Here is a 27,237-nt window from a genome sequence, read left to right as displayed (position 1 = left end):
TAATGTGGTGCCAGATTATAAAATTAATGCAGGGTTATATGTTAATACATGTAGTTTGTACTACAATGAATGTCATGTACAAAAATGTATAATCCTATTATTAAGGAACACAGAAATGATCAGTTATTACCTCCATGAAATGTCATGGAATGAGGTACATTTAAGGTACATTTAACGATAATGCTTAACAGGTATGGATGTCTCACATACTGTACTGCTGATTTGAGTGACATGGTGATTAAAATGCCATTAGGTCCTCTCATCTGGGTTGGGTGTCAGAAGTTTTATGGGCGATACAGATGTTCAGATTTTGTTACGATAAGGGACAGTTGTTAGTTGTCTCTTTCGTAGCCAATGGTACTTGTTTTTTAGCAGATGGGGTTGGCGCCAAGTATTCATCTTACAGTTGGTGTAGGGCTGTCAGAGGAAAGTGTGCATCTCGTTTTTGTACCGTGTGAACAGCTGATGTTATGACATATTGGTGGAAAATCAAATCACCATCTGACTAAAGTTGGCCACATCCCTTCCTCTTCTTTCTGAGTTTCCCAACTTCCTCCCACCACACAGCTCTGAGGCACATAGTCGAACCTCAATAATGCTGACAACCTTAGACATTTTAAATGCCAAACATCAAGCTTAAGGAACACCACGCTACCATATGCCGTCGACCTCTTAAACGCACATTACACAATTAAGTGTCACATTTTGATAATTACTAATCAGATGGACATCCTCTGTGTCATTAAATAAATACACCACTACTTTCCCATAACATTTATATTATGTAACCATTACTCTCAAATACAACCGACTATAAACATACATACCATCCACAAAAAAGCAATAAATATTTCATGGAGGTATGAGGTCCCCGAACTATAGTTGTAAACTGTCATTTACCAGTTGAGTGTATGAGTGACTCAATAAGAATATCAGCCATGATTGTTATGCTGGTCTACTTGTGTGGGTGAAAGGTCATACATGTACCTGCAGCCTCAGGTACCAAGATGAAAATTTCTTTGTGTGGTTTGACTTTACTTATCATTTGCATTTAGTCATTGACTCTGTCAGGCCACACAAATTTGTTGTTTTGTATCTCAGATTTTCTCATCACTTGTTTGAGTGGAAAAACAAAGCTACAGGATATGACTTATATGTCAATTGAGTTTCAGGAATAGATATAGTCACATGAATGTGCATGTAGTCTGTTCCCTGTTGTTCATCTTGTTCCAATTCATGTTCTCTTGCTAGATTTTTACTTGAAAAGAACCAAGATAATAGATTGAATCTGAAGTGGCATAAAGAAGTAATTTTATCACATTTTTCATGGAAAAACCCATCTTTCGTGATCATTGTTTGCAAGTGATTTTGCATGTTGTAACCATACCACTTGCGCTTGACACATGTACATGTACATGTAACCACCCATGACCTACAATTTTGTAACTCCTGGTCACCTTTTATATTTCAAAGCAGTAGTTTGGTTTCTGTAATCTTTTAGGCATGAATTGGCTATATCAAGTACACAAACATGTAATATGTACAAGTCTCAAGGTTGGTATTGGTGTCAAGAGGATTGATTTTATATCAAAGGATATACATGTATGTTGAGAGTTATTGGTATATCAGGAAGCAAAATAATATTGGCACTGTAGCATGCATTATAAGCATATTGATTGGCACTGTCTGTGGTCAGATGTGAAATGAGGACACAGAGAAAATCCATAGGGCAGACCTGAACTTTGCTTCCCTATGATTATTGACCTGTGTAATATATACCCTATTCCTCGGCAATTTTCCTCCACTCATTCAAGTTGAACGGCACAGGGAATCAATACTACGGGAAGTGCAATAATTGGGTTTTACAAAGCGTAAGTTGACGTATGGTCCAGGTTTTTATTACCTTCGTCACAGTTGCTGAGTCATGGGAGTCTGTGGAAAGTACAGGATGACATTGAGCTTGACTGTAGGCCTAGGTGCATGTCAGCTAGCTTTTAGTATCAGCTGTACATCAAGTTCAGATATTGTGAGATGTACATGAGTATAGAAAATCTATTCAGTGTTATGGAATTATAAGAATGTTATCTGTAACTCTTCAAATATACAATCATGTAAGTAGTGTTTCCAAAGCAAACATCCTAGTATCTGTACTGCATTTCCTTGATCACACTGTTATTAATACATGATTTTGTTGTGTAACTACTTAAGCTTGTTTGATTCAGCACTCCATTATAATGTACAGATGTTGTCAAAATGACAAAATCTTACTAAGGGTGCATGATCAATCAAAACACAATGTCATTGTATATTTAGCTGGATTATGCCAACTTAAGGAGCTGTTGGATTTTGAACTTTAGTTTCGTTAAAGGTGGGTATTTCTTTCCATTAATGGTCTTATTTCCAAGGTTGCTAAAATTCACTAATGTTACATTTAGATTGTAAGCTGTATTGAGTTTATGGTATGATGAAAATAATATGGGCAATGAAATGGTAACTCAGTTGTTTCACTGATGTATTCACTTAACAGACTCCAATTTGATATTAAGTCTTAACATTTTTTGACCTTCACAACAAGTCACCCAAAATGTCAACTATAAATCAACTGTGACCCTGGCTAGCTGTACGTAAGAGACACCTACCTACCATTTCTGTATTGCAGGAATTCCCTTTCTGCCCTTTCTGAGGTTAAATATTAAATGGCCCACCGATATTATAAAGTCACAATCACCATGTAGGAAACATATACACGTAAATGTATTGCTGTGCAATTTTGGACAATAACGCACTTTTTGATAAAGTTACACTTTTGAGGGGACTAATGTCAAACCAGTTAAACTCACTGTGGCAGAGCTTATCCTCACCGACAGTGAAAGACGGATAAGTCCTTGGATAAATGTAGTACATGCAGGTTCATGGCATGGCAACATTTGCCTCTTTCTGATATGGCTTCCAAAGGACTGCGACTACTTCCAGTAGTGCCTGCCAGGTGAGCGATAACAGCCGGCCGCCAGGCTTGAAATTCCAAATTCTTGTTCTAGAGGCAGGATGACACACTTCAGGTATATTGACAGTTTCAAATCACATGGGATCCATCCAATGCATGATGTATGGTATGCAGTTGATGGCGAAGACATTTTTAACAGTGAAGACACATTCTCCTGGTACCAGTTTTAGCGATAACACTCCATAGTAATCTCATCTAAGAAAATGTTTCGCCATCTTCACAAAGCTCAAAAATTGGATCTGCTTGACAGACTCAGAAATCCAATAATCACCTAGGATGGTGGCAGTACCCTGACCTACATTGTACATTGTTCTCCTGAGTTGTAGATATTTCCTTCCTTGTTGCTGCCTTTAACAGTCTTTACTTTATCATCAATCATTTCTCTACCTTTCAGTCTGTGCTGTTATTTATAAAGGGGTTTATGTATTATAAGTTGTTCCAAGTACTGTAAATGTACAAATGTCTGATCTCCCACCAATATTACATGTGGCTGCAAGCTTGATGTGCTGTCAAGAAATTAGTGCATCAACAAGCAATACAATATACATTTGTTATGTGAAATGAGGTAAATCACTACGATAACAATAAAACATGGATCGTATATATTGTACGTATTACAGGAAAAAAAAAAGACTTGAAAAAAAGGACCCTTATATCATCTAATGGTGTATTTTCAACATGTTTTTGCAGTGTCTAGTGCCCTCTTAGGCAGAATTTGCTGGAACTCATCCAGTCTAAATGTGAACCTCTTCACACTGTCACAGGTGCAAACATCAGTTCTAATGGCCAGTGGGAGGCACTGACCCGCTCTACAACAAATCAAGCCCCAATGCATGAGATATTGGAACTGTCACTTCAGTCCAAGGTTCCTATCCTTTACGCTTCTCAACTGTGGCAGATTCATTCCCCCTCGGGAGGTCTCCTTGTGCATGTCTTAGGTTTGTTTCATTGGTTGCAACTTGTTTCTACAATTCCCTGCCTAAAGCCGACACACCGTGCACACAATCATTCAACAGAACATTCATCCTTTTATTGGCAATACTTGCAGGCATGAAATAATACCAAACAGTTGTCTGAGATGAATCACAGCCATTAAATGTCAGTGATTGAACAGGCAGTGTTGACAGGATTTTGTCGCCTGTGGTACAAAATGTATTGGACTTTTCTTTGCTGATTTTGGAGACATCATCTCCCAAAATATCCAGCTTTGTCAAGCTGTCTAGAACAATGCAATAAAGGATTCCCATGTACTTCCCTGTCATCAGCATACTAAGCACAATTCCAGACCTTTATGACTAATATACTTTTACTTTCAGCTACTTTCATGATTATGCTGTAGACTGCTGCTTTTAAATTGTAAAAAAAGAAAAGTATTGATAATGATCTACTAACGGCAACAGCAATCCCTACGGTATTCTTGCTATTGATGAAAGGACCTCTTTAAAACTTGTCTTAATGTGATTATTTTGTGTGCTTGGCAGAACTGCAGAATTATGAGACTGAAAAATATTCTTGTCCTTTTTTTAAATCAGGCAAAAGTTATTGAGCGTCATCCATAAAATTAACTTGCTGTGACCTGACCAATGTACACCATCTAGCATTCCACATGCCAAGCTACTAAGAAGGCAGCAAAAGCATTGTGCATTATAGCTGCAAACACAGGGATATAACCACAAAACCTCCTTCAACAGGTGACCCTCTTTCCCAGAGGTAATGAGATCCCTAATTTACCATTTGAAATGTATCTGATGCTGAATGTTAATGCTGAATTTTTCATTCTTTAACCAGTGCTAACTCATTGTATGTTGTAAAATTGACCATTTGGCAGTGCAACATACATATAAATCTCCAAATTTTCAATAAAATCTCTTTTACCCAGTAACACTAATACTGAGTTACCACATATTGGCCATATTTTGTGGTAACACATCCCCTGTGTGGCCCTGAGGTCGGTCCCCATGTGAGGAAAGTGAACTATTTATAGGAGGGTGCAACTGGCTGGGAAGAAACATGAGCTGTTTTAGTCAATGCTTGTCTGCATCAGGGTTAACTGCTAGAACAACTATATAATACTGCAAAATATTATACAGCCTATACACTGTTGTCCATTGGTGTACATTGGCACCTTGGCACATGTTAAAAGACATCTTAAGAATCTAAGTGTCCCTCATAACTAACTGTTTAAGCTACCTGAAGAAGAAACCAAGACAGGATGGCTGCTACAGTCCGACAGTGGACCAGTCATGACGTGCAGGCATGGCTGCTCAGTCTAAACATACCATGGTAGGTTTGTACAAGTTTTGTTGTATGTTGTTGCATGTACATGTAGATCTAGTTAGTCTGGTATCCATCCTTAGGCTATTAATAGTAGCCCAAGTGCACTCCTCTGATTGCTTTCCTGCTGAAGAGTCCAGCACCAGTAGACGAACCATTGGCATTTAGATAATCTTGTTGAATATACATATTCAAGAGCTCTGATTGTCCATGTGGTTAGAAGAAGTGTAACTTGGATCAAACTTCCAAAAGCCTGTTCAAACAAATTTACCCATTACAGAGGACAGTATGACTTGGAGCCAATAACAGCTTGGTATATTACACACACATATTCAAATGCCAAGAGTTACAGTAACTGTAACTCTGTTAACAGGTGCCAGACTATTCAGCAGGACAGTCATCAGAGGAGTGCAAAGCTGAGCTGAATGTAGAATAGGGCGGATACAGGCTAACATGTCTGTGTTTGGGCATAAAATCCTCACTTTATGTAGTACTAAACAATTTCTTACAAATATAGTATCCTAATGCTGGACATTCAATACCTCACTGCTAACAACATTAGTCCTAGAATCACCAGATATATTTTAAAATTGTTATGTATATATAGGTTACTCCAAGAGAATGAAGAAAGGTTAACATCATTTGTTACTGATATTCCTGGTATGACTTAGTAGCTCTTTTGAGCACAAAACACTGAAAGTGGACTTAAAAGCGCCTTTACTACTAAATAAATACTAATTAAGTGTACACATTTTGAGACATTTATGACAATTGTTCTTGTCTCTTTGCAGTGACGCCCCCTTGTTGCAGGCAGCAGATGGCAAGTTCTTATGCCAGCTCCACTCCCTTAGGGCTGAGGCAAGTCAATACTGTGCTGGGTGTTTCTGTTACCAAGGAAAACAATTACCAATAAAATTGGAGACAAACAGGTTTTGGCCAATACTGACACCTTTTACAGTTATAAATGGCAGCAGGAATATGATTTATTGGAGACAGTAATATAGATCATTGATGAAAGTCAATTCCACTCATTTCTCCGTTTGGTCGTACATGAGCATCACTAACATGCCAACTTTTTCTTCCAGGCACCAGAATTCTTTCATCAATGTCTTAGAAGAGACCTTGGCTTTGAAGACCTGCGAGACCTTCTGAACTTTGCAGATGCACTCAAGAGTCTCCCAACACAAGATTCAGTCTTGCACTCTCCAAGTGATGAGACCAGAGACACTGCTCAAAAGACATCTCCAGAAATTGAGAAACCCACTCAACCCATTAAAGAAGGCAGAAAGACTACACCTATGGCAGAGGAGAATCCAGCTTTTGAGCAAAAGGCTGCAGTCACCATAGCAACAGAAGAAGCTGGATCTGCTGAAGCCTCCATGCAGGATGTCCCTGGTGCTAAGGAGGACTCAACTTCTCCAGAGAGGGGTGTTTCAGCTTCCCTTACTGCACAAGATGAGGGCGCTAGAGCAGAATCACCTGCACTAGCAGCTGCTTTACAGGGTCTTCCACCTGTTGCAACAGGTGCCTCAGCTGCACCTGTACCAGTGGTGTCATCTGCAGAATTTGCGGCTCTTCTAAAAAGGGAGCTTGCCGTAGCCTTGGAGCGTACCTCTCAAGGCTCACCCTCCCCACCACCAACAGGTCAACAGAGCTCTTGTGGAAAGGATGAGTCAAAAGATGAGACAGACACTAAGAGAAAAGACTAAGAGGAAAACCCTGAGTCTACAATATCAAAAATACAATTGCCTTACATGTATGATGCTCATGTTGTTAATCTAATATCCAAGCCCCCTGTACACCATTATGCACAAAAGCTGCACATTACAAGCATTACTTCTTTAGCCATTTTACTACATGCATTGTAACAGATGGCCTATTTTCACCAGCCATACAAAGTGAGAAGTCCATGATGTGAACCGTGGCTTGAGAGACATACATGGTGACTCCCAGGTGCCAGGTCTGATCAAGACTGGTTCCACACGTACAGCGCCACAAGCACCAGCTGACCCAGACTCCATGACATTTTCTATTTTTGTAAATCTGTGCTCTAGGACAAGACATGAGCGGAATACTAATTGTAACAGAACGGTTGGGAGTAGCAAGTCCAAGTCTTATGACATTGTACATTATATAAAGAAAAATGTATGTTGTAGCAAACAAACAAAAACATGCCTCCATTTACCATGTATTGTCAATTGTTTGTCCTTATAGGCTATATTATAATAGTGCCTGACAATAAACAGACAACAATCACGAAATTGAAAACGTACAATGACATGGAGAACCATCAAATGATTTGTGATTCTCATTATGTCAATAAGGTTGAAACAAACATTGCAGAAAGCAGCAAAGAATGTAATAACTATGATATTGAATGTTTTTAAAAAAGTACATTGTACAGTAAGTTGTAACTGTCACAATGTATTAAGTCATGCTTGGATTCTTTCTGGTTGCATTTTTTTTTTCTTAGCTATCAGATGGATACATTTTTGTCACAACTCAGAAGTCAGTCAAGTACATGGCTGTACAATCTTCTGATATCCTACCGGGTATATGTCAATTGTCTAGTACATGACCATTGCCGCTGAACCTGGGAGGTAACTCTCCAGCAGAAAAATAGTCTCGTCCAGCTGAAGTTCACTCTGTTCTAATCTGAAAAGCAAAAATAAGTGTCATAAGAATAACATCTCAAACCTCATCTCAACAGTTACTATCAATCTTTGTGCGACTTCACTTACTGTAGTAAATGTCCTATATTCAAAGATGATCAAAGCAGTTTCAGTACGGCACCAGATATCAACTTCTGGGCACCAGGTTGAACTAATCCTGATGTCAAACGTGGGCCAAATTCCTGATCAAGACCAATGAAAATGACCAAAGTAGTTTGGTGCATGAGTGAAGTTTCTCTTGAGTTGGAGAAAAGTAATATCAACACTTGCATAATAGGGATCAATTTGAAAGCTGATCATATGTATATAAAACAGCTACAATCCTAATGTCTTATGTAGTGGACCCAAACTAGGCCATCAGTGACATCTACATAAATTGCCCTAGAGCTATCGGCAAAATAATCATGACTTTATGATGTCCAAATCGTGACATTTCAAAATCAGAAGTGTGGCAGACATGCCATACAAAACTGCTTGGGGCCATCCACACGCTTCATTTTGCTGACACCTATCAACATAACATCCATAAAAAGCTTCTTGCAAGTTATGAATTGTCCACACATCCAACCACAAACAAACTGTGGACTAACTTGCTGATGTCATGTTTGAGCTTGTTGAGCTGTTGTCTCTCGGGAGGGGTGATCATCTCCTCCACTTCAGACATCTGTGTGGTGTCAGCACCAGAGCTCTGCAGGGATGCAGCAATGGCATCCACTCTCTGAGACTTCTCAACTAGCCGCCTACATTACAAGTGCAACATAGGCTGTTGACTCGATATCACAAATAATAATCAATCATCTGAATCAACGCTTACTTCCCAAATACATCACTAAAAAAACTGAACTAAATTTGTCATTTTTTAAAGTCCCATTTTTTAGATATCTGTAAGTGTAAATTCATTTTTAAAAGTTCCTGGCATAATTTACATAAGAAAGAAAATTGTAAAGACAAGAATTTTGCAGTGTCTTTGACTCCACAGTCAGAACAGAATAATAATGCAATGCAGAATGAGCGTATGATCATTGTTAAACCTCACGCTTCAAAATACAGTGAAAATGAAACAGCAATGAATATCAATTTTTTTTAAATGTACAGTGGTCAATGCCAAGGTAGTGCAGAGAACTTCATTTTCCAAGACTTAGCATAGATTAACTATCGAGGTATATACCGAAGTTTGACAAACCAGTTTCAGTGTGAGAGTTTCTACACTAACGGGAGGGGGCCATACTTCGACAGCCGTTCTAGGTGGATGCACATGGCTTTTGTCATTGTACATTTTACAGTGAACTCATCAAAAACAAGTTAAGATCTTGTATACATCCATATAACTGTGATTGAAGCTGTACAGACATATATTTCATTTAACGGTAGCGTTCCGCACTGTACTTTGACAGCGCACGAAACTTACGGCAGGTTTTTGGCTTGCGTCCTAGCAGAACGTTCCAACACAAAAAAGGGGTCCAAACTCCGACATAGTAACAACCAGACCATCGCCGTGCATTTTAAAACAACTTATGCAAATAGAATAGCACTAAAAATTTTCAGTATTATTTTTTTGTACCAAATATGGGTCATATTTTGAATTACGCGACTTATTCAAATACGGTGTGTTCAACTGTTTACCTCTCACGGTGAGACCAACTTGCCGCAAAACGGCAGCGCATTATTTACGTTGGACAGTGATGGCATTTTCGCTTTTCGGCTTCATTGATTGCCTTGTCATCCTGTCTTTGGCAGCAGCAATGGCTACAGGATTTTTTAGTCGGTAGGGATCGATTTTTCTTGAATGTTTGTCGCTCTACGGACGGGATGACTAAGTTCATCGTGTTGAGCATCGCTCGGCCGCCTTCGTGCTGGATAGTAAAATGGCGGGGCCCCGACTCGGTGAACATTGTGGCATCATTTTAGCTCCGTTTATCCAACCCAGTTAAAGGCAAGACAGAACACAGGTATTATTTTTCGGAAGGCTAATAAACATCATTTCTATGTGTGGTGGTATTTTTTTCACATGTCGTATTTTGCGAAGAATAATTCAAGAGTTTCCCGGGCCATGGTGTCGATGCGTTCGCTCGTCAACTTGCACGGAAGGCGTCAAACTTGTGCAAGTTTTTCAATCGTTATCTGTGGGACTTGCTAACTTCGACACATACCCCGCCTTTGTGGTTATTTACAACAAGGTTTAGTCTACAGCTAGTTGTACTTCTCATGTGCAGGCATCTATGCATTTCTTCGCAACAATGATTTTTAAAACCTGACGAACTTTGGACCCCTGTCGAAGTATGGCCCCCTCCCGTTATAGATTTGTGGTGGAAAGTGTGACCTCTGACAGGCCCTGGGAATTACATTAGGTTGATTTCATCTACTTTGAAATTCCTAGTGAATAAAAATACAATATATATATCACTCCTTTACAACACATCATCTTTCCCCTGACCAAAGTTCCAATTTAAGTATCTAACCTTTTCCCAGTACGGAACCTGAGTGAATGCTGATGTCTTTCAACACCAGTGCCAAATCTATCCCTGGAGATGAAGCTATAAATAACAGCTACCCTCCTCACACCTCAAACTGAATGGTCTAATCATGTTGCCTTTGATAGTTGGCTGAGTCTTTTCATTCCCCTGTACAGAGGAGCCTGTAGCACATTGATTTTCCCCACCTGTTCTCTGTGTTCTCGTGCTCTCTCCTGCTGATGAGGTTCCCCATTGCCTGTGGACAAAAGCAGAAATAGGACCATTAGGGTAACTCTATAAGTCTACCTTGCCAAGGGCACTTATGTAACCTCCATCTGGTGAAAATTTACTGTTCAAGGTTATCTTATGGGCAAGAAAGAGAGACTTGCTTGTTATTTATAGGGCAGAATTCGGTGACACAGCAGGTGCCTTTTATGACTGTCTTAGTGAGGAGGTTTAAGGACTATAAATCACCTGTATTAGATGAGCAAACAATGACAACCAGGGAGCAGTATTTTACTTCTGCCACAGTCCCGGTGTCCCCTTGCCTAATCACTAACCATCATTGCCGAGTAACTAATGACAACTTGACAATTGTGCTCATGTTTTGTACTTGAAAAAAAAAGAATTGTCTTGCAGTCATTAATAATCAAGAATAAAACTTTATTGCCAGCAGCTAGTGGCTGTACATTGCACATGTACAATACAATGTTACAGTAATGTGTTCAAGCAAGGCCTATGATGTATGAAGAATGAACCGAACAAAGAAAATGGACACTGCATAGATCAGACCAATATTCCTCTGTCACTGCTAAAGTTCAATGCTTTGTGTTGCAGCATTTAAAATGACCTCTTATGAACCATAGTGTCTTAAAACCCCATGGTAAAATGGAAAGTGCAGAATGTCAACACTTAGGGCAGACTATGATGGAAAGCATGGCCATGACATTGCTGTAAGTTAGATGACACTGTCATGACTGATTTATGGGAATGTCAGAGCTATAGTCAATGGATAGAAGACAGAATAAGGTTAGATAGGAAGTGGGAGGAAGTAATCATGATTTCAGCAAGAAAATGGCCATCGTTTACAGCATAACCTCAAACTGTCACATGCTGGAACTGTGCCAAATGAGATAGAAACAAGAAGGAAGGCAGTGCTGTTTTGTACATGGCAATATTGTGTGGTACTGGTAATACATGTACTAACCGTGCAGTCAAGGTTAATCCAAACTTCATTATCATACGCGATAATCATCAAAATCGAAATAATGATTTGGAAATGGTGTGTACACACATTTTACAGGTCTAAGACACTGTAAATGGATTGATGTGAAATATCTCCAAACTGTCCAAAACTCAGACATACACGTGTACTGTAAATTAGTTTTGCAGGGATATATTGTTATATTATATGCTAGGGGAGAACAGAAAGCTTTGCATTTTTTTAAAAGTTTATGGTTGGAATAATTCTGTAGTAGAGCATCAATACAACGATAAAGTATAAAATCACCCCAAACATTTCAAACTTGCATATACAATGTATAGTAGAATAGCCAGGGTTGTAATTGTTGTTGAGGCATAACTTAATAATAATGTAACAACTTTATATAAACTAAAAACAGTTACTTCACCCAGACATGGTACTAGTGTCAGAATCCACCAGACAAGTGGTTCTGCTGGAGTTAACTGTTCCCTGAAAGGAGCGGATAAGTGAAGCCAACGAACGGAAGAGGGCAAAGTATGCATGCCGAGCTTGTAGTACAAAGTTAGAGTAAGGGGTGAGAGCCTGGTGTGTACCAGTGGAGGTTGGTTGCCGGGGGTGCGCGAGCCAATCTTTGGCTTATGGCTTATGTAAAAACTCCTTAGAGTAAGAGGTTTCTGGCTTCGAAAATCCATCAGGGACATTCTGGTGGCTGCAGAGAAAGCCTCACGTTGGTTGTGGTTCCATAGGGGGAACCATGGAAGCCACACGGACACAGGTCAGGGAATGATCAACCTCTGCTGGGTTGCTGGGGCGAGGGTGTATGGTGATTAAAGACCCGAAACACCCAATGACCCCGGGCTCATCAGTGATGATGTGTCCCTGTGGCACTATCAGACTGTATTCTAGAGGAGACAATATTATCTGTCGACTTTTAAAATGTACCTTACCTTGTAACACCTGTCCAGCAGCATCCTGCTGACCTGGTGCATGTTGATGCCGAACAGGTAAAAAGTCCGAGACGGCGCATGGTCTGGAGTTTTTGGGATTTCCTTCACGGGGGAAAAGGAAAAATATCAGAGTTATAACCCGTAAAAACTAGGGTGGCCAAGGTCATATGAAGAGAAGACAACAGATATACATGTAGATTAAAGAGACCATTATGGATAGGAAAAAATGAGTACACCATAATGAAGCTTAGTCACATTGGGACCACATTTCTCTGACTGCAGCGCCACCTAGCAGCTGGAAGTAGTACCAGTCACTATTTCCCTGAGGAAGGTAGCACAAAGATTACCTAGCAATAGCAGGCAATTCATTTTTAATTGGTTGTGCAACAAAACTGCATTTTTGATTGAATCCATTATAAATGATAACAATATTGTCCCTGTCAAATTGATGTTTTGACAGGGACTGGTATGAAATGAACTGTCTAGCAATTTAAGCATACTGATCCTATTCAATGACATGTAATCTTCATTTTTTTTATCATGCTGCTTATATGGACTGGGCAGCACGGACACAATGATAATAATAAATGTCCAGGGGTCCATCCGTTCGTCCATTCATTCATCCACTCAATCTAACCCATCCTACAGATGTGATACAATAAGTCATTAGGAGTACTGTATTTGCCCAGTAAGCGATATTTTGTGAAGCATGTCATTGAAGACTAGAAACCAATTGTTTCCATCCATCCATAGCCTGCAGTTCATGGACATAAAACAACATAGTCAATAAGTGAAGAAGGTCACCGATAAGCCAGACATAATTATTCCACTATCAGCATAACATAGTTCAACAGTTACTCTCTAAATTTTGCCTGGTAACCTGAGATTGTCATTATCAATAAACCATGCCTTCTCCAGCATATCTTGAGCACATGGATATCAGAAGTGCATACCTCTTGGATTACTAACACTCCATCAGTAGATCATGTTGAATTTACTGTTTACCGTCAAACATGTATGATGAAGCAATTTTGACTTTCATTTTTCTTTATGTCCTACGACCGTATCTCACTCAAGGCAGTCCCAATTGCCCTGGGAGTGCCTGACTTAGCACGCTTGGCTATTTATGGAAAAATCCATAGGGAGACTATGTATTTACAGGGGTTTGCCTGTGTCAAAACTGTTGCCACAGATCAACAGTACACATGAAGACTTCTGACGTCAATGATATTGATCCTGGATTAGCTCCAGCAATGAGGTTATGATAATAAATGTACCTGAAGAATTGTATCTCAGGTTTATCTTTTCCAGCCAGGTTTTGAAGCACGAACGACACTAACAATTGATAGATGGGCTGTTATTGCACTGCACTATGAAATCAGAATACATGTATTGGCTGTCTAGCTATTTTTCTGAAGATATTTGTTGATCTACCTGATTATTGCTATATATAGCACTTTATCATTTTAGATCCATACAATTTTATTGCCAGAGAAATGAAGGGAGTTTAGGTCACACAAATTCATTTTCTTGTTCCTTGGACACTTCAGAATAAGATTTTGATAGCAGAACTTCATAAAAATAGAGGACTAAGAGTAAAACTTAAATCTGTGATCTGATGGATCAACGTGAAACCAGACACTGGTTTCAATGGACATTTGTAGGGTTTTGATTCAATTATAAAAAGTACATGTAGTTTTAGTGGCCACTTGTAGGATTTTGACTTAACTATGAAAAGATGGGAAATTTTCTACAGTTCCCAGCTGACAAAGTTGTCTTCAATGCTGTCCCAAATACTGATGTTAATACAACAAAAATTCATTGGGACAGGGTGAACTTAGTGCTACAAGTTGCATGTGTAGTCAAGCAATCTGTGCCTATCCCTCTAGATCATTTTCCCAGAGTAATGAATCTGTAAATACTGTACATTCTGCTTTTCTGCTTACCTGCATGGTAACAAAGTTCTCAGAGAACAACTTGTACAGCAGTTCTTTAGCTTCCTTGGCTGGAATCATGGCCATATCCTCAACCTAAAACAGAACAGTAATTCAATTGATGTTTTCTTGACATTTCCTTTCTTATTATTTACTTCCATTTTGTAGCAAAAAAATCTGTGAGACCACAAGAAGCTTACTAATTACAAATCTGAAGGGGACATGTGTTCAGCATCTGTGACAAGACTGCTTCATTGTGTGGAAAGTCTTCAGCACCAGGGACAGGACTAGTTACTACTGTGGAAAGTCTTCAGCACCAAGGACAGGACTAGTTACTACTGTGGAAAGTCTTCAGCACCAAGGACAGGACCAGTTACTACTGTGGAAAGTCTTCAGCACCAAGGACAGGACTAGTCACTACTGTGGAAAGTCTTCAGCACCAAGGACAGGACCAGTTACTACTGTGGAAAGTCTTCCGCGCCAAGGACAGGACCAGTTACTACTGTGGAAAGTCTTCAGCACCAAGGACAGGACCAGTTACTTCTGTGGAAAGTCTTCAGCACCAAGGACAGGACTAGTCACTACTGTGGAAAGTCTTCCGCACCAAGGACAGGACCAGTTACTACTGTGGAAAGTCTTCAGCACCAAGGACAGGACTAGTTACTACTGTGGAAGGTATTCAGAACTAGGGACAGGACCAGTTATTATGTGGAAAGTATTCAGAACCAGGGACAGGACTAGTTATTCAGCGCCAGGGACAGGACCAGTTATTTTTGTGGGAAGTATTTCAGCACCAGGGACAGGACTAGTTATTTCTTGGAAAGAATTTCAGTATCAGGGGCTGATACCATGATTTAAGTGTGAGTACTACAGTACAAAAAGTCAAAAGTGGAAGATTACAGGCATGCTTGTGGTGTCTCAGTTTTACTCTACCATAAAGATACAAACACTGCGTATGCTGCAAGATTTACAGTAATACAACACTGTACGTCTGGAAATTGATGCCAAAGGCAGCTATCTCATCCTGCCAGATACATCATTTGGGATTCAGGATAAACTTGTGATACAAAACAAATGGGTGTACCTCTATTATTAACTTCTAAAGGTTACGTGCAGCTTGAGGACAACGGTTGCCTTTGTTCGTCAATGAATATGTGCCTTATCTGGACATAACAGCTACACCATAAGCGGAACCTCATTGACGTTTTCATCCAATCTGAATAAAATGGACTTGCTGGGGGAATTTCTTGTTACACTTGACTTTTACTGCCATCAGACTACTTACTGCAGAACCTGATATATTGTCTATGAAACTGTACATGTCATTAACACATGAGGAATTTTTTTTCATGAATTTGAATGGAAAATGTTCTCTCTTTAGGAATTCATTGCATGTTGTATCTGTGACTAGTGTTAGACTGCCACAATCTTTCAACTGTCCAACATTAATAATGTCTGATAACCTAAATACCAGCATCAATCTTGACTACATGGTTCAACACTGATGATTTTCAGCTGCCATCCATATAACAAAGGTCATATAATTAGTTAAAAAGTCCTATAAGTCTTCCTGTCATACAATATGCGATGTGAAATGATCATGGCTTTTTAAGTTCGTGGCTCACTGATGACGAATGACACCACGAACATGTGCTCTGAATACTGTGGTGTAGAATTGTAACAGTTACAGCATTATTACAGTGCAAACACTAGCTTTCCCTTCCAACTGGCCGACATACAACTTAAACTTAAAGTGAAACTTATTCTACTAACTTGACTGTTACTACTTGTTTCTATACTTAGTCTAGTATTAAAGATGATCTGTGATTCTGTCACTGCTATCTAATTTGGTATATTTTATCCTGTCATTATACTTTTGCATTTTGCTCTGTGTTCTGGTTTGCTCCAATCCTACCAAAGTTTGAGCTGCACGTTGTTGCTCCTGGCCTATAATATACTACATGACCCCACAGTCTACAGTAATGCGCCTGTAACCACTGGAACCTGTTCCAGACAGGCTCACATATAGGGACCTCAGGTGCAACAACTTACTGGCCCGGTCAATATCTAATTAGGTCAGGTTACATATATCTGCCAAAACGACTTGCACTGAAGGATCAAAGCTATAATGGAGAACACTGTAGTTTATTATTCCTGCCCTGGGGCCAATTTTAATCTTATCTTGCATTACTGACAAGCATTATGAGAAGCTCACACAACTTGCTTGACTGTAGTGAAATGTTGTTGTCCTGATGGAGGGTCTATCAATCAATCAATGATATTTATGGTATCATATTGTCTGTCAGACCAAGTTCTACAAGCCTCTTAAGCCTCTTATTCTTTTACTCTAAGGGAATCATTATCATGAACATGATTCATAACAAAATGGGCACTGTACCTTCATGCATAATCAGTGGTTACCAATTTGAAATTGCTCATGCATGGGTCATACGGTTTCCAAATCAATAGCAATTTTCAACTTTGATTTCTTTTTAATTTAGTCTTTTGTTGCAAAGATGTATGCAATGTACTCTACCATGTACATGTAAAAGGACGTAGCATGTCACAGAACTAGGAAACCTGTTCCATTTAAGTCTCTCAGAGGGGCAGCATATCTCCTTTTCATCTTACACTGGGTACACTGTACTGTACCCAATTATTCCTGCTTCCTTCACCTTCATTTCAACAACTTGAACTTGGAATTTTTATACCTGTCCTTGTATACATGTACTTGGCTATTTTACTGTCATTGCTATCATCTATATTGGCTCTAATAGAATTTCAATCACTAAGGTTTATAGTGTGGCAAATGCACATGTAACATAGTAAAAAAAGTCTTTAACATCTTACGTGCACCTGAATACTTGTGCAAATACATGTAATATTTCAAGGAAATGGAACCACTAAAAGAATATTGAAATAATTATAAAATGGGTGACTGCAACTATTTGCAATAATCACAAAATTGGGATATTTTATGGAGGGAAAGGCAGCACATTACCCATAATGCTGTGCATACTAACCTGTTTCTGCTCTAGGTGACGTTTCATCAGTAACAGACGGAAAATTCGTGAACACTTGGACCCGAATCTGTACAAAGAAAGGTGGTTTAATGTTATCAACTGACATTGTCACTGACGAAAGACACCCGATGGTTGTCTGAAACGTCTGACCGTTTCCAAAATCATATCCAGTTGCTTGTCAATAAGTAACTGCTTTTTGGCGTATACTATTACCTGGATGTCTAACTTGAACACATCAAATGACATTGTTCTTGTGTTTAAACTATGTAATGTTACAATGTTTGTTTAGAACAAGATGCCTTCAGCAACATTTCATATATATTTCTACCTGCTTTTCCTCAACCAAAATTACATGTGAATTCTGTTTTGCATTTTGGTCCAACTTTCACAATTATGATACCAAATACCAGTCAACCCACTTGTAATTCAAGCACTAAAAATTGAATAACAGAGACCTGATGACATTTAAGACCAATATTCTTACCTTTCTTGCACAACAGATTCAATGCTGGCTTTGCAAAGGGTCTCCAGTGCTTTTTGCATATCTGACACTCGAGTTAAGGTTGTTCGTATCTTTCTTTTCTCAACATGCAAATATGTATGTAGCCGTGACCTGCCCAAGCCCACTGGTGTGTTTGCTACATCTTAATGATTTTTTTTATTACAAGCTGCAATGTAGGTACAACTGTATATGGCATAGGAAAGTTACAAGTGAATATGTCTATGTTTATATCAGCTACATGTAGTGTATATCCAAGTGTTACCAGTATGCCTAACTCTTTGATCCGTGACAAGTCTCTAGAAGTGGCACACCTAACTAGACAGAATTCAGTCCTGTCCTGACTGGATCGGAAATGGGCCTCCTCCTCCTCTAGTACATGTGGGCTCTGTCAATAATGCTTGCTACTGGAAATGGTCACTTCAAGGCCAGTAATTATTGATATACAATGACAATTCTACAGCCTTGGCAGCCAAGAGATCTGAATACATTCCTGAGCTTTGAATAAGACCCTGAGCTCTGGATAAAACCCTAAGATCTGAATAAAACCCTGAGATCTGAATAAAACCATGTGATCTATTATCATACATGTACACACTGTTGGAAAGATGGGTCAACTTTAATGCTGGGGTTTAAGTTTACTTATCAGACTGAGTACATTATTAGCCTGAAGCCTAAAGCTATGGCTGCCTTCATACTCATATATGTAGATTTTTTATGCTTGTGCGGACTAACAAGGGTTTTTCTTGGCGATGTATGCAGTTGAAATAATACTGTTACAGTAGTGAAATAGCAAACACATACAACTGTACTTCACGTCATGATTTCAAAGTGGAGAGTTTGTATTAGACATCTTTTGGCATTTTATTGGGAATTTCATTGGCCATCCTTTGAGTCTTTATATACCAAAGTACAAAATTCATATACATGTATGTCCATTACAATTCAATTGCAAGTGTCACAGAAGATTCCTCTTTGAAGACTATTATATTTATCAATAAAGACTCCACATAAAAGGGTCTGGGGTTCAAACTGTTGCAGAACAAACATTTCCACCATCTTTTCACCAAATATTCCTACTGGTACTTATGTACTTTTATCTGTACATGTATCACTTTGTAAAATTGCCCATCAGCAGAGCAAATACTTCACAAGCAGCAGCTGGCCAGGCCAAATGACTCGTCTCATCAAAGCCTCGTTTGCTTAAGATTTGTTGTTTGAAGCTGTCCAATAATGAAGCCTCTTGCATGTCTTTGAAACTCAAGCAGAAGACAGTCACCATTTTAGGTATGCAGCTGAAGATGAGTGTCTCTGTTGTTTTATCTTGCATTAAAGGAATAATGAATTAATCATGTTAACTATCTTTCTGGGCTTGTAACACTGATTTTTGTGGGTTCCAGTGGTACCAGGTATGTTATGTCTGAAAAGGATGTTGACCTCTGTCAGGGGTACTGTTTTGGGTTTGTATGTTTTTGACATGTCAAATTCTATGTTTCTGTATATTGCAGCTATCATACCCCAGGAAGGCATACTTATTAGGTGGATTGCAATTATAATATTTGCTGTGATTAGTTGTATATTGGTGATTTTTATGTTTGCAAATCATACATGTAGACTTGGCTTGATATTCACACTTTTTTGTGTTTTTAGCAGCAGAATGTGCAACATCACCATGTGATATAAAGCCGGGGGTAGAATATCTGATTCAGGTTTACAGAAAATGTTTTTCCTAGTAATATCCAATAATAGGGATAAAATAATAACATTAGGGCTGCATCAAAGAGGTTCAACCTCCTTGGCTGCATCTACACACCATCCCTCTGTCCTAGGGCAGAAATTTGCTTCTTGTGTCAATAACTTCACTTTTATCGGTCCAAAAATCTAATGACATGACACTGATGAAAATGTATTTTTGCAAGCTTTAAATGAGATTTAGGCATTTTAAGAAATTTAACAACACGGGCAAATGATGAATGGGACAAACAACAAATGTGATCCAATAACAGAACGGCTGGATGGTCAACAGTAAAGGATACTGAGGACGTACATTCCTCCTCCACTCTCTCCTGCTTTGTTCACAATCTCTGTCTGGAATGAAGACAAAGATGAAGCCAAGATTGTCATGATACTGTGTACTGTACACAGTATACTGTGATGTGGAAAAAATACTGTGAAGGAATACCATTCTGGTCTTCAATGCCTGATATTGCCTGTTGTCTGAACTACAGTCAAACCCATCTATCATCTATAGCAGCCCCCTAGGGACTGACCAAATGTGGACATTATAGACAGGTGGCCACTACAGAGGGGGACCCCAATAAGCAACACATTATTTCAGTACCCACTAATCTTTATTCACATAAATATTGCACAGGTAAGCCATGTTCAGATTTACAGTTCAAATGATTCTGAAGAAAAATAATACATGTACCTGAAAAAAAATCAAGGTTCATACTAAATGGTATTTTTAGAACACCTTAGCCTCCATTATTGACCACCTTAAGGGACCACTATTCATTGCAGGATTATGTTACAAATTGAAATTCCCACATCATGTCTTAATGCTATCAAATAATTAAGCACAACAATATCATCAGTCATTTTTCTCATGGCATGTCATTTTATGTGGAGACATCAAAATGATAGTAAAAAGTATATTCCATTATGGGATGATTCCATTTATCAATTTAGCAGTTGATACTGTTAGATGAATAAGCACATAAAAATCACCATCATGATAACATAGTTTTAGGACTTCTGTATCTAAGACATAATGGCTTCAGCTTTACAACAAAGATAGCCAGACCATGATATAGAATGTCTAGTCAGACCAATGATTAGTTAATGCATGATGTATGTTTTTATGTTGTAGATGTCAGGTTTCTAGCTTGTATGGACAGACAAATGAATGAGCAAAGTCACTTATCACATTTACAATAAGAAATGAATCACCTTGTCTTCAGCTAACAGAGTCAAATACTCCCCAAGAGTCTGCCTGTTTAAGTCCAGCTCTGGTGGCAAGTTTTGGAAGATCTAAAAAAAAGAATATAGCCTGATGCAACTGTTCTTCAGTTACAAATGTAAAATTTCATAAATCTGCAAGGTACCCTAGACCACCACATTAAAAACTGTTAGGTATCAAAAGCATCAGTAATCCCAAAAATATGCAAACTTCAGATATCCAGGTGTTTGAGAACAGGTTTTCAATGTTACACAGCAGCACTTTTTGGGTACATGTAGCCGGTAAAATTATGGCAGTTACCATTCCAATAATTACATTTCAGTAATTAAGCTGCATTGCACTATCAGCCATCAAAATATCATTACACATGGAGTTTGACAGAAGACAAAGCAGAATAACTTATTAATAAGTTAGGTTTGGACTGTAATAGAAACTATGACAAACCTCATGAGATGACATGGGATGTGTGGTCGGTGCTAAGGGCACTGTTGTTTTCTCACTGATGCGCAACATTGTCCGTACGATTTCACACGCATACTGGGAAATAAGTGAACATAAAAGTTGATAGTCTGTGTAACGTAAACTCCGCTATCCGGAGCTAGTAGCCTCCTCCTCCTGAGTGGCAATGTTGGACGGGCCTAAGAAGCGCGATTAAATCAGGCTAAAAAGTTGACATGTGCTCTCAAACTTGGCACGCCGTGTCCAATAATTTACTATAATTTCAGCACAAGGAATGCCAATTTAAGTACAGTTATGACTTCTTGTAACAGTAAAAATGCTTATTTTTTTAGTAGTTACAAATGGTGCTTAATTGTCCAGCAATGACAAAAGAATGACTGAGGAAGGGAACCTTACCCTGTCTATCTTACTATTGACAGCAGACAGGACCGACTGGTCCCGGAAAAACTGGTGAAATCTGGTGAAGTTGACGTGCCAATAAACACCTTTGTCTGGAGCATCCTGGGATATCAACATGATGGAGGACCATGTGAAACAAAAAGAATCAGAGCTTGCTGGAAAACAGCAAAGAACTGGGACAAAAATATGACAGCCTCCTAGGATTTGTACTAAAAAGAATCAATGGACAAATAAAATTGAGTAATGGGCCGCTGGATTCACAGTTTTAACAAGCCTGTCAAATTTTATTGCCTATAAACATGTACATCACATAAGATTAAGTTAAACTCAATCTTTTCATCCAATGGCGCACCTCAGAATTTTCAGCAAGCGATATACCTCAATCTTTTTATCTAATGGCATACATTTATCTTTAATTTCAGCCAATGACATACATGTACCCAAATCTTTTTATCCAATGCCTTATTTCATCAAATGGCAATCATACCGTTGTCAATATTTTGATCAAATGATGTACATACTTCAATCTTATGACAAATCTCAATCTTTTCTTCTGATGACATACCTCATTTTTTTCATCAGACAGAGGAGATGTACTGCGAGGTCTCTTAGCAACCTTGTCGCCCTCCTCCCCATCTTCTCTTTTCCTTTTGCTGCTAGAAGTCACACTGGAGTGAACTTTACTATAATCTGAAAAGTAGTGAAAAACATTCAAGGTCCTATAGTAGATCCTTGCTGAAGGCATGTATGATAAAAGGAGATATCGGTATGGTAGTTACTTCGTAGCATGTAGGATAAGGCCATCCAGACACAAGCAAGATATGGACCAAAGCAAGTATAGAGCCTGACTCGCTGACTACTCAATAATGAACTTTGAGATAGATGCTACTGATAAGCCTCCGGTAAAAGCACTACTTCATGAAAAACATGGTCAAACTACTGTGCAGACTTCTGATGGATGTGTAATAACGTAGCTGAAGGCCACGGACGCCCAGCATCAGCTATGTCAGGGGACAGCATGAGAGGGGGAACTTATTCTCTTAGGGGAGGTTTGCGGGGCCTCCTCCAGGAACTTTTTAAAATCTAGAAGCTCTCTGGTAGATTCTAGGGCTATTTCTAGGCAGAATTGAGAGGCAAAATAACACTAATTTTTTATTATATTTTGTTGCTATCTGGTATATTGTAGGTAGAATTCTGAGCAAACAGTCCAATCGAAGTCACTGTGTTTTTGTTGCCATTGTTATAATTTTTCTTGGCTTTCTCATCACTCAAACTTAGAAAGCTAGCAGAAAACAGTTTTGGAGTATGGTAATGGGGGTATGGGGTATGTTGGCGCATGGCAGCACAGTAACACAATGTAATTGATAAGACAAAGCAAATATCTGCGATATGATGAGTTCACAACCACAAAACTGTGAACCAAAAAACGTCAAGTTAATTTCCCGATTCAGAATTTATTTTCTACAAGAAAGCTGCAGTTACCGATATCCATGGCAGGTGGAATGAGGAACATCTCTTTCTCCATGACCTGCAGTTCTGTCTCTGAATCTGCATTGTCTCCGCTGTCTGATGGAGGTGATGCCACTCTCTGTAAGAAGTGTGTCTTCACAAGCTCAACAAATGTCTTCCTCACCTGGAACTCATCCATCGACTGGCCTTCTGTGGCACAATAAAGGAAGGTAAGGAAACCTCAGACTGCATTGAAGCATGATGCTTTTTCAATATCTAGGTTTGAGGCTAACACCTGATGAGGCCACCCCATACATAGGGCCATCAGCTTTAGGCTCTATCTGACTAATGCCTCCCTTAAAAAATCTGCCCAGTTAAAAAGAAGCACTTCCCAATAACTTTGTTGGGTTCTTTTTCATGCAAATGAAACCTGAGGCTTACACCTGAAGCTCCCCTTTTCACAGTGTGTGTTTTATATCCCCACTCTAACTAAAGGACAACCCCGTATATGTACACCATATCCAATTGAATCTCTGCCCTCAGTATCCATGGAATTTGATGTATCATTTACATAGTATTTACATGTACCATTTACACCACAAGAACATGGGTACATGTAGTACAGACGGATCTGATCATAAGTGACTAAAGTGACGATAAAATTGTCAGTAAATCTCCATTGTTCATATCATTCTTAATATAATCAAGTTAATTTATTCAATTAAGTTCAATACTGATCAATGTGATCATCAATAGTGGATATTCATGCATGTACATCTTTGGTAGAACCAAGAGATTTTCAAAATTGTTAAGAATTTGATAAAGATCTTTTTAAAAATCTTTTTAATTACATATTATGACTGTACAGTCATGTGGATCTGACCTTCCAAAGCCTGTGTAATGCGATCAGACACCCTCCTGCACACCTGGCTCATCAGCATCTGTCCATGACTCAGCAGTTCCTCCACAAGGAACTCACCCACATCTCCATACAGTGTCTTGGCACAGTAGATATATCTGTCCATGGTAAAACAGCATATAACTTTCAGATAAGGAACTTTCATTTCTGACGTAACAGTACTCAGTCTGGTCTACTAACTAGCCATGCTGCCTTTATGCTGTGTCCATTCTGCATGTCATACGTGTTTGTTTGTTTGATTTGAGCATTTATTTAACCTCGAGGGTGCTCCAATCGGCCATCGGCCACGGTGCATACTGCTTTTTCTGCTCCAGGCAAGTTCAGCACATACTAGAAAGACTATGGTAGAAATGCACTTGAACACACTCAACTACCAGTGGACTAGCCTTCTGCTGTTGGGCTTGCACAACTGCCCAAGGGCTATAGAAGCAGCAAAGGGCACTAGGCCACTACCCTGCTCTGTACACAAAAAGGAGTGTTAAATTTTTAATCTAAATTACATGTATTGGGGACTGGAATCACTGAAATGTATGGTTACATGTCCACATTGAATGTCAGTCTTACCTGGGATATCTTGTGATGAGTAGCACCTTGTTGATGTGAACAGTGTACTCAATTAGACCACGTCTGTTCTTTTCAAAGTCCATCATGTTATGTTGGATCAATACACACAAAGCTTTCTTTACCTGAAACAAGACAGCAAATATAATATTTGTCTCATATGCATACTCTTTTGTAACTTTATCTACTGTATCTGTACATATAATATGGTCTATTACTAACGAAGGAAAGGTATCATTCTGTGAATAACTTACCATAAGTTGGACTGCTTTACTATCATGTTAAGCACTGTTCAGTGTCTCAGTGCTGTTCTGCTATAAGTACAACTTTATTTAAGTTTGTGGCAAACGAAAACACAGAAATGCAAAAACATTGACAACATTGCAACCGCTTATATGTTGAGCTGCTATTTTGGAAGGACAGCTGGAGTCAGTCTATTGCACAGGTGTGCAAAGCCATCTGATGTTGAAAAAGATGTGTGGGTTGACATTAACAGCAAGTTGGTATCCGTGTGTATATCATGAATTTTATTGGTTGCACTTTGGTTGCAGTCTTCCCAATGGTAATCATCGTATTTAGTAAATCTAACACAAAATGTTATATGTAAATTCAAAAGTTTTGAAACTTGCTGTAAAGCTGTACCTGTTGTATACATATAGAATGCAACATTAGTAAATATGTTGAAAACATTATATCCCCTTAAGTCACATATATGGTATAAGTATCACCAAAGTACATATACGACCTCATGATTCAAGTCTATGTTTGCATGCAGACTTTAACATTCCCACACAGTGTAAAAATGCGTCAAACCAAGTTGATGTTCATGAAGAGCAAAGATCAGGACACAACAGGCTGAGGCCTTCTTTCCTGGATGCAGTACAGTGGAAGCCAGTTAATTGCACCTCGGATAAACGCACACTTCGGGTAATTGCACGGAATCTCCAAATCCCAAACCGTCTCCCATTCACTCCATTGTTAGTGACTTCGCTTATCTGCACGTCGAAAAATCACCAACGCCGGATAATTGCACGAAAATTTGTCAAACATCGTCGACAAATTGACAGAAAATGCGTGCTAGAAATCGTCGTACGCGGTACAAATAAACCGATAACTGCCTTTGTAAAGGCGCTATACTGACAACATGTATGATATTGTTATTGGGATCAAAAGAAAGCGATATTGTGGGGTCGGCACCATGAAGAGACGCCCGCCCGTTGAAGGTCGTCAGAGCCGGCATTACGATTTGGCAGATAACTTGCTGTGACATACTAAATAACAACTGTTCTCTATCTGTCCATTGTCTAATTGTAATCCTTACTGTAATTAGGATCGCGGGGAAATACTTGTGCAGTAGTTCTAAGTTCTTGGCAGCCAGTCGGAAACCACACAGCGACTCGGGTCCTACAGACGGACATAACTCGAAGTTTGTAACTCGAAGGGTAATTCAAAGACAGGTGAGACGTTTATCATCGCCACACCTGCCGTCATCTCAACTCAAAATTGTGAAACCAAATTCATTATTTTCGACTGCAAGCAGAGTTTTGTTCGTCTTTGTTGTTGTTTTAGCTATCGATCGACGCCATTATGATTTCTTCGGATATTTCGGCAAAAGATGTTCTTGTTTTATTACGACGTCCATACATGTGTACTGAGCCACTGATTTAGACATCTTTATTGAATTGTAATTGTATACTGTATTACTTGTAAGAATGGCATTTATCAATGCAAAGCTTGCGGTTTGAGAATGTGTTCTGTATGGTAGAAATAAAGTTGCACATGTACTGTTACTCTAGCGGATAAGAACTCCAATCCCTATCGTTCTTTGAGTTTAAAAAAAAACACCAGTTCTTTGTTGACATTTATGGATAAAGTTAATAACTACATGTACATTATGTGTGTCTGCTTTCTCTGTGTCAATGAATATCAAATTTGTATTATACTACCTCCCATACCATCTCTAGGCCCCTCCGCCCGTGGTGGTGCGGTCCAAATGACAAACTCCGCATTATCGCACACGCCGGATAATTGCACGAAATTCGCTGGCAAATTGGGTGTGCAATTAAGCGGCTTCCACTGTATCAAGGTATCAAGATAATTTGTTTAACATAGTAACGTTAGGTGTCTTTGCCCAGTAAAGTATAGATGAAGATATATATGTCATACTGATACTAGGGTAGACTGTCACAGCAAAACGCGCCCCCCTCCCACAACTTTCTTCTTCTTCTTCTTACAGCATATTCTCAGCTCTTTCTACCTCATTCACTCCCAGTTTGGTGCCATCTGTGATATCCCTGAGTGCAAAAGATCCCTTGGAAGCCAAGAAAGTGCCGACATTCTCCACAATCTCTCCATATTGATGTTGTAAAAGCAGGCCGCCCAACCGCACCTGAGACTGAGCCATGCTGTTTAGCCTAAGCACAGACTCACATAAACAAACCGCCTCCGCCCTCTGGAAAATAGTTTCGAAAGATAGTG

General features: G+C 39.1%; 2 protein-coding genes across 3 annotated transcripts; one reads left to right on the top strand and one right to left on the bottom strand.

Annotated features, from left to right (window-relative positions):
* Positions 1 to 758: 758 nt before the first annotated feature.
* Positions 759 to 7,523, top strand: LOC118407726. The gene is made up of 3 exons (XM_035808249.1): positions 759 to 5,287; positions 6,070 to 6,136; positions 6,364 to 7,523. Exons 1-3 carry the CDS (start codon positions 5,217 to 5,219, stop codon positions 6,985 to 6,987), a joined length of 762 nt encoding a protein of 253 aa, XP_035664142.1. The 5' UTR covers positions 759 to 5,216; the 3' UTR covers positions 6,988 to 7,523.
* A 3-nt stretch (positions 7,524 to 7,526) lies between these two features.
* Positions 7,527 to 27,207, bottom strand: LOC118407699 (DNA-directed RNA polymerase III subunit RPC3-like). Of its 2 annotated transcripts, none has more exons than XM_035808226.1 (16): positions 27,017 to 27,207; positions 24,763 to 24,884; positions 24,163 to 24,296; positions 23,313 to 23,486; positions 22,396 to 22,520; positions 21,828 to 21,932; positions 21,417 to 21,509; positions 20,963 to 21,043; positions 20,047 to 20,098; positions 17,996 to 18,056; positions 17,512 to 17,578; positions 14,501 to 14,584; positions 12,555 to 12,656; positions 10,610 to 10,659; positions 8,541 to 8,690; positions 7,527 to 7,933 (listed from the first exon to the last, which is right to left on the bottom strand). In XM_035808226.1, exons 1-16 carry the CDS (start codon positions 27,161 to 27,163, stop codon positions 7,846 to 7,848), a joined length of 1,635 nt encoding a protein of 544 aa, XP_035664119.1. In that variant the 5' UTR covers positions 27,164 to 27,207; the 3' UTR covers positions 7,527 to 7,845. The 2 variants fall into 2 exon arrangements, with proteins under 2 accessions (XP_035664119.1, XP_035664113.1); XM_035808220.1 differs by having other exon boundaries at positions 23,313 to 23,489; positions 27,017 to 27,206.
* Positions 27,208 to 27,237: the final 30 nt, after the last annotated feature.

This window comes from Branchiostoma floridae, chromosome 2 (genome assembly GCF_000003815.2).
Source record: "Branchiostoma floridae strain S238N-H82 chromosome 2, Bfl_VNyyK, whole genome shotgun sequence".
Classification (NCBI taxonomy): Eukaryota; Metazoa; Chordata; class Leptocardii; order Amphioxiformes; family Branchiostomatidae; genus Branchiostoma; species Branchiostoma floridae.
The sequence above is the reverse complement of the archived record's forward strand: the minus strand, read 5'-3'. Positions and strand labels throughout refer to the sequence as shown.

Excerpts from the sequence above, each read along its gene's own strand:
- LOC118407699 (XM_035808220.1), bottom strand. The coding sequence starts at position 27,163 with ATGGCTCAGTCTCAGGTGCGGTTGGGCGGCCTGCTTTTACAACATCAA. Across the intron at positions 21,933-22,395 it reads TGTCTGATGAAAAAAATGAG|GATGCTCCAGACAAAGGTGT; the intron begins GTATGTCATCAG and ends TTGATATCCCAG. Across the intron at positions 12,657-14,500 it reads AGAACTTTGTTACCATGCAG|GAAATCCCAAAAACTCCAGA; the intron begins GTAAGCAGAAAA and ends TCCCCCGTGAAG.
- LOC118407726 (XM_035808249.1), top strand. The coding sequence starts at position 5,217 with ATGGCTGCTACAGTCCGACAGTGGACCAGTCATGACGTGCAGGCATGG. Across the intron at positions 5,288-6,069 it reads CTCAGTCTAAACATACCATG|TGACGCCCCCTTGTTGCAGG; the intron begins GTAGGTTTGTAC and ends GTCTCTTTGCAG. Across the intron at positions 6,137-6,363 it reads TCCACTCCCTTAGGGCTGAG|GCACCAGAATTCTTTCATCA; the intron begins GCAAGTCAATAC and ends TTTTTCTTCCAG.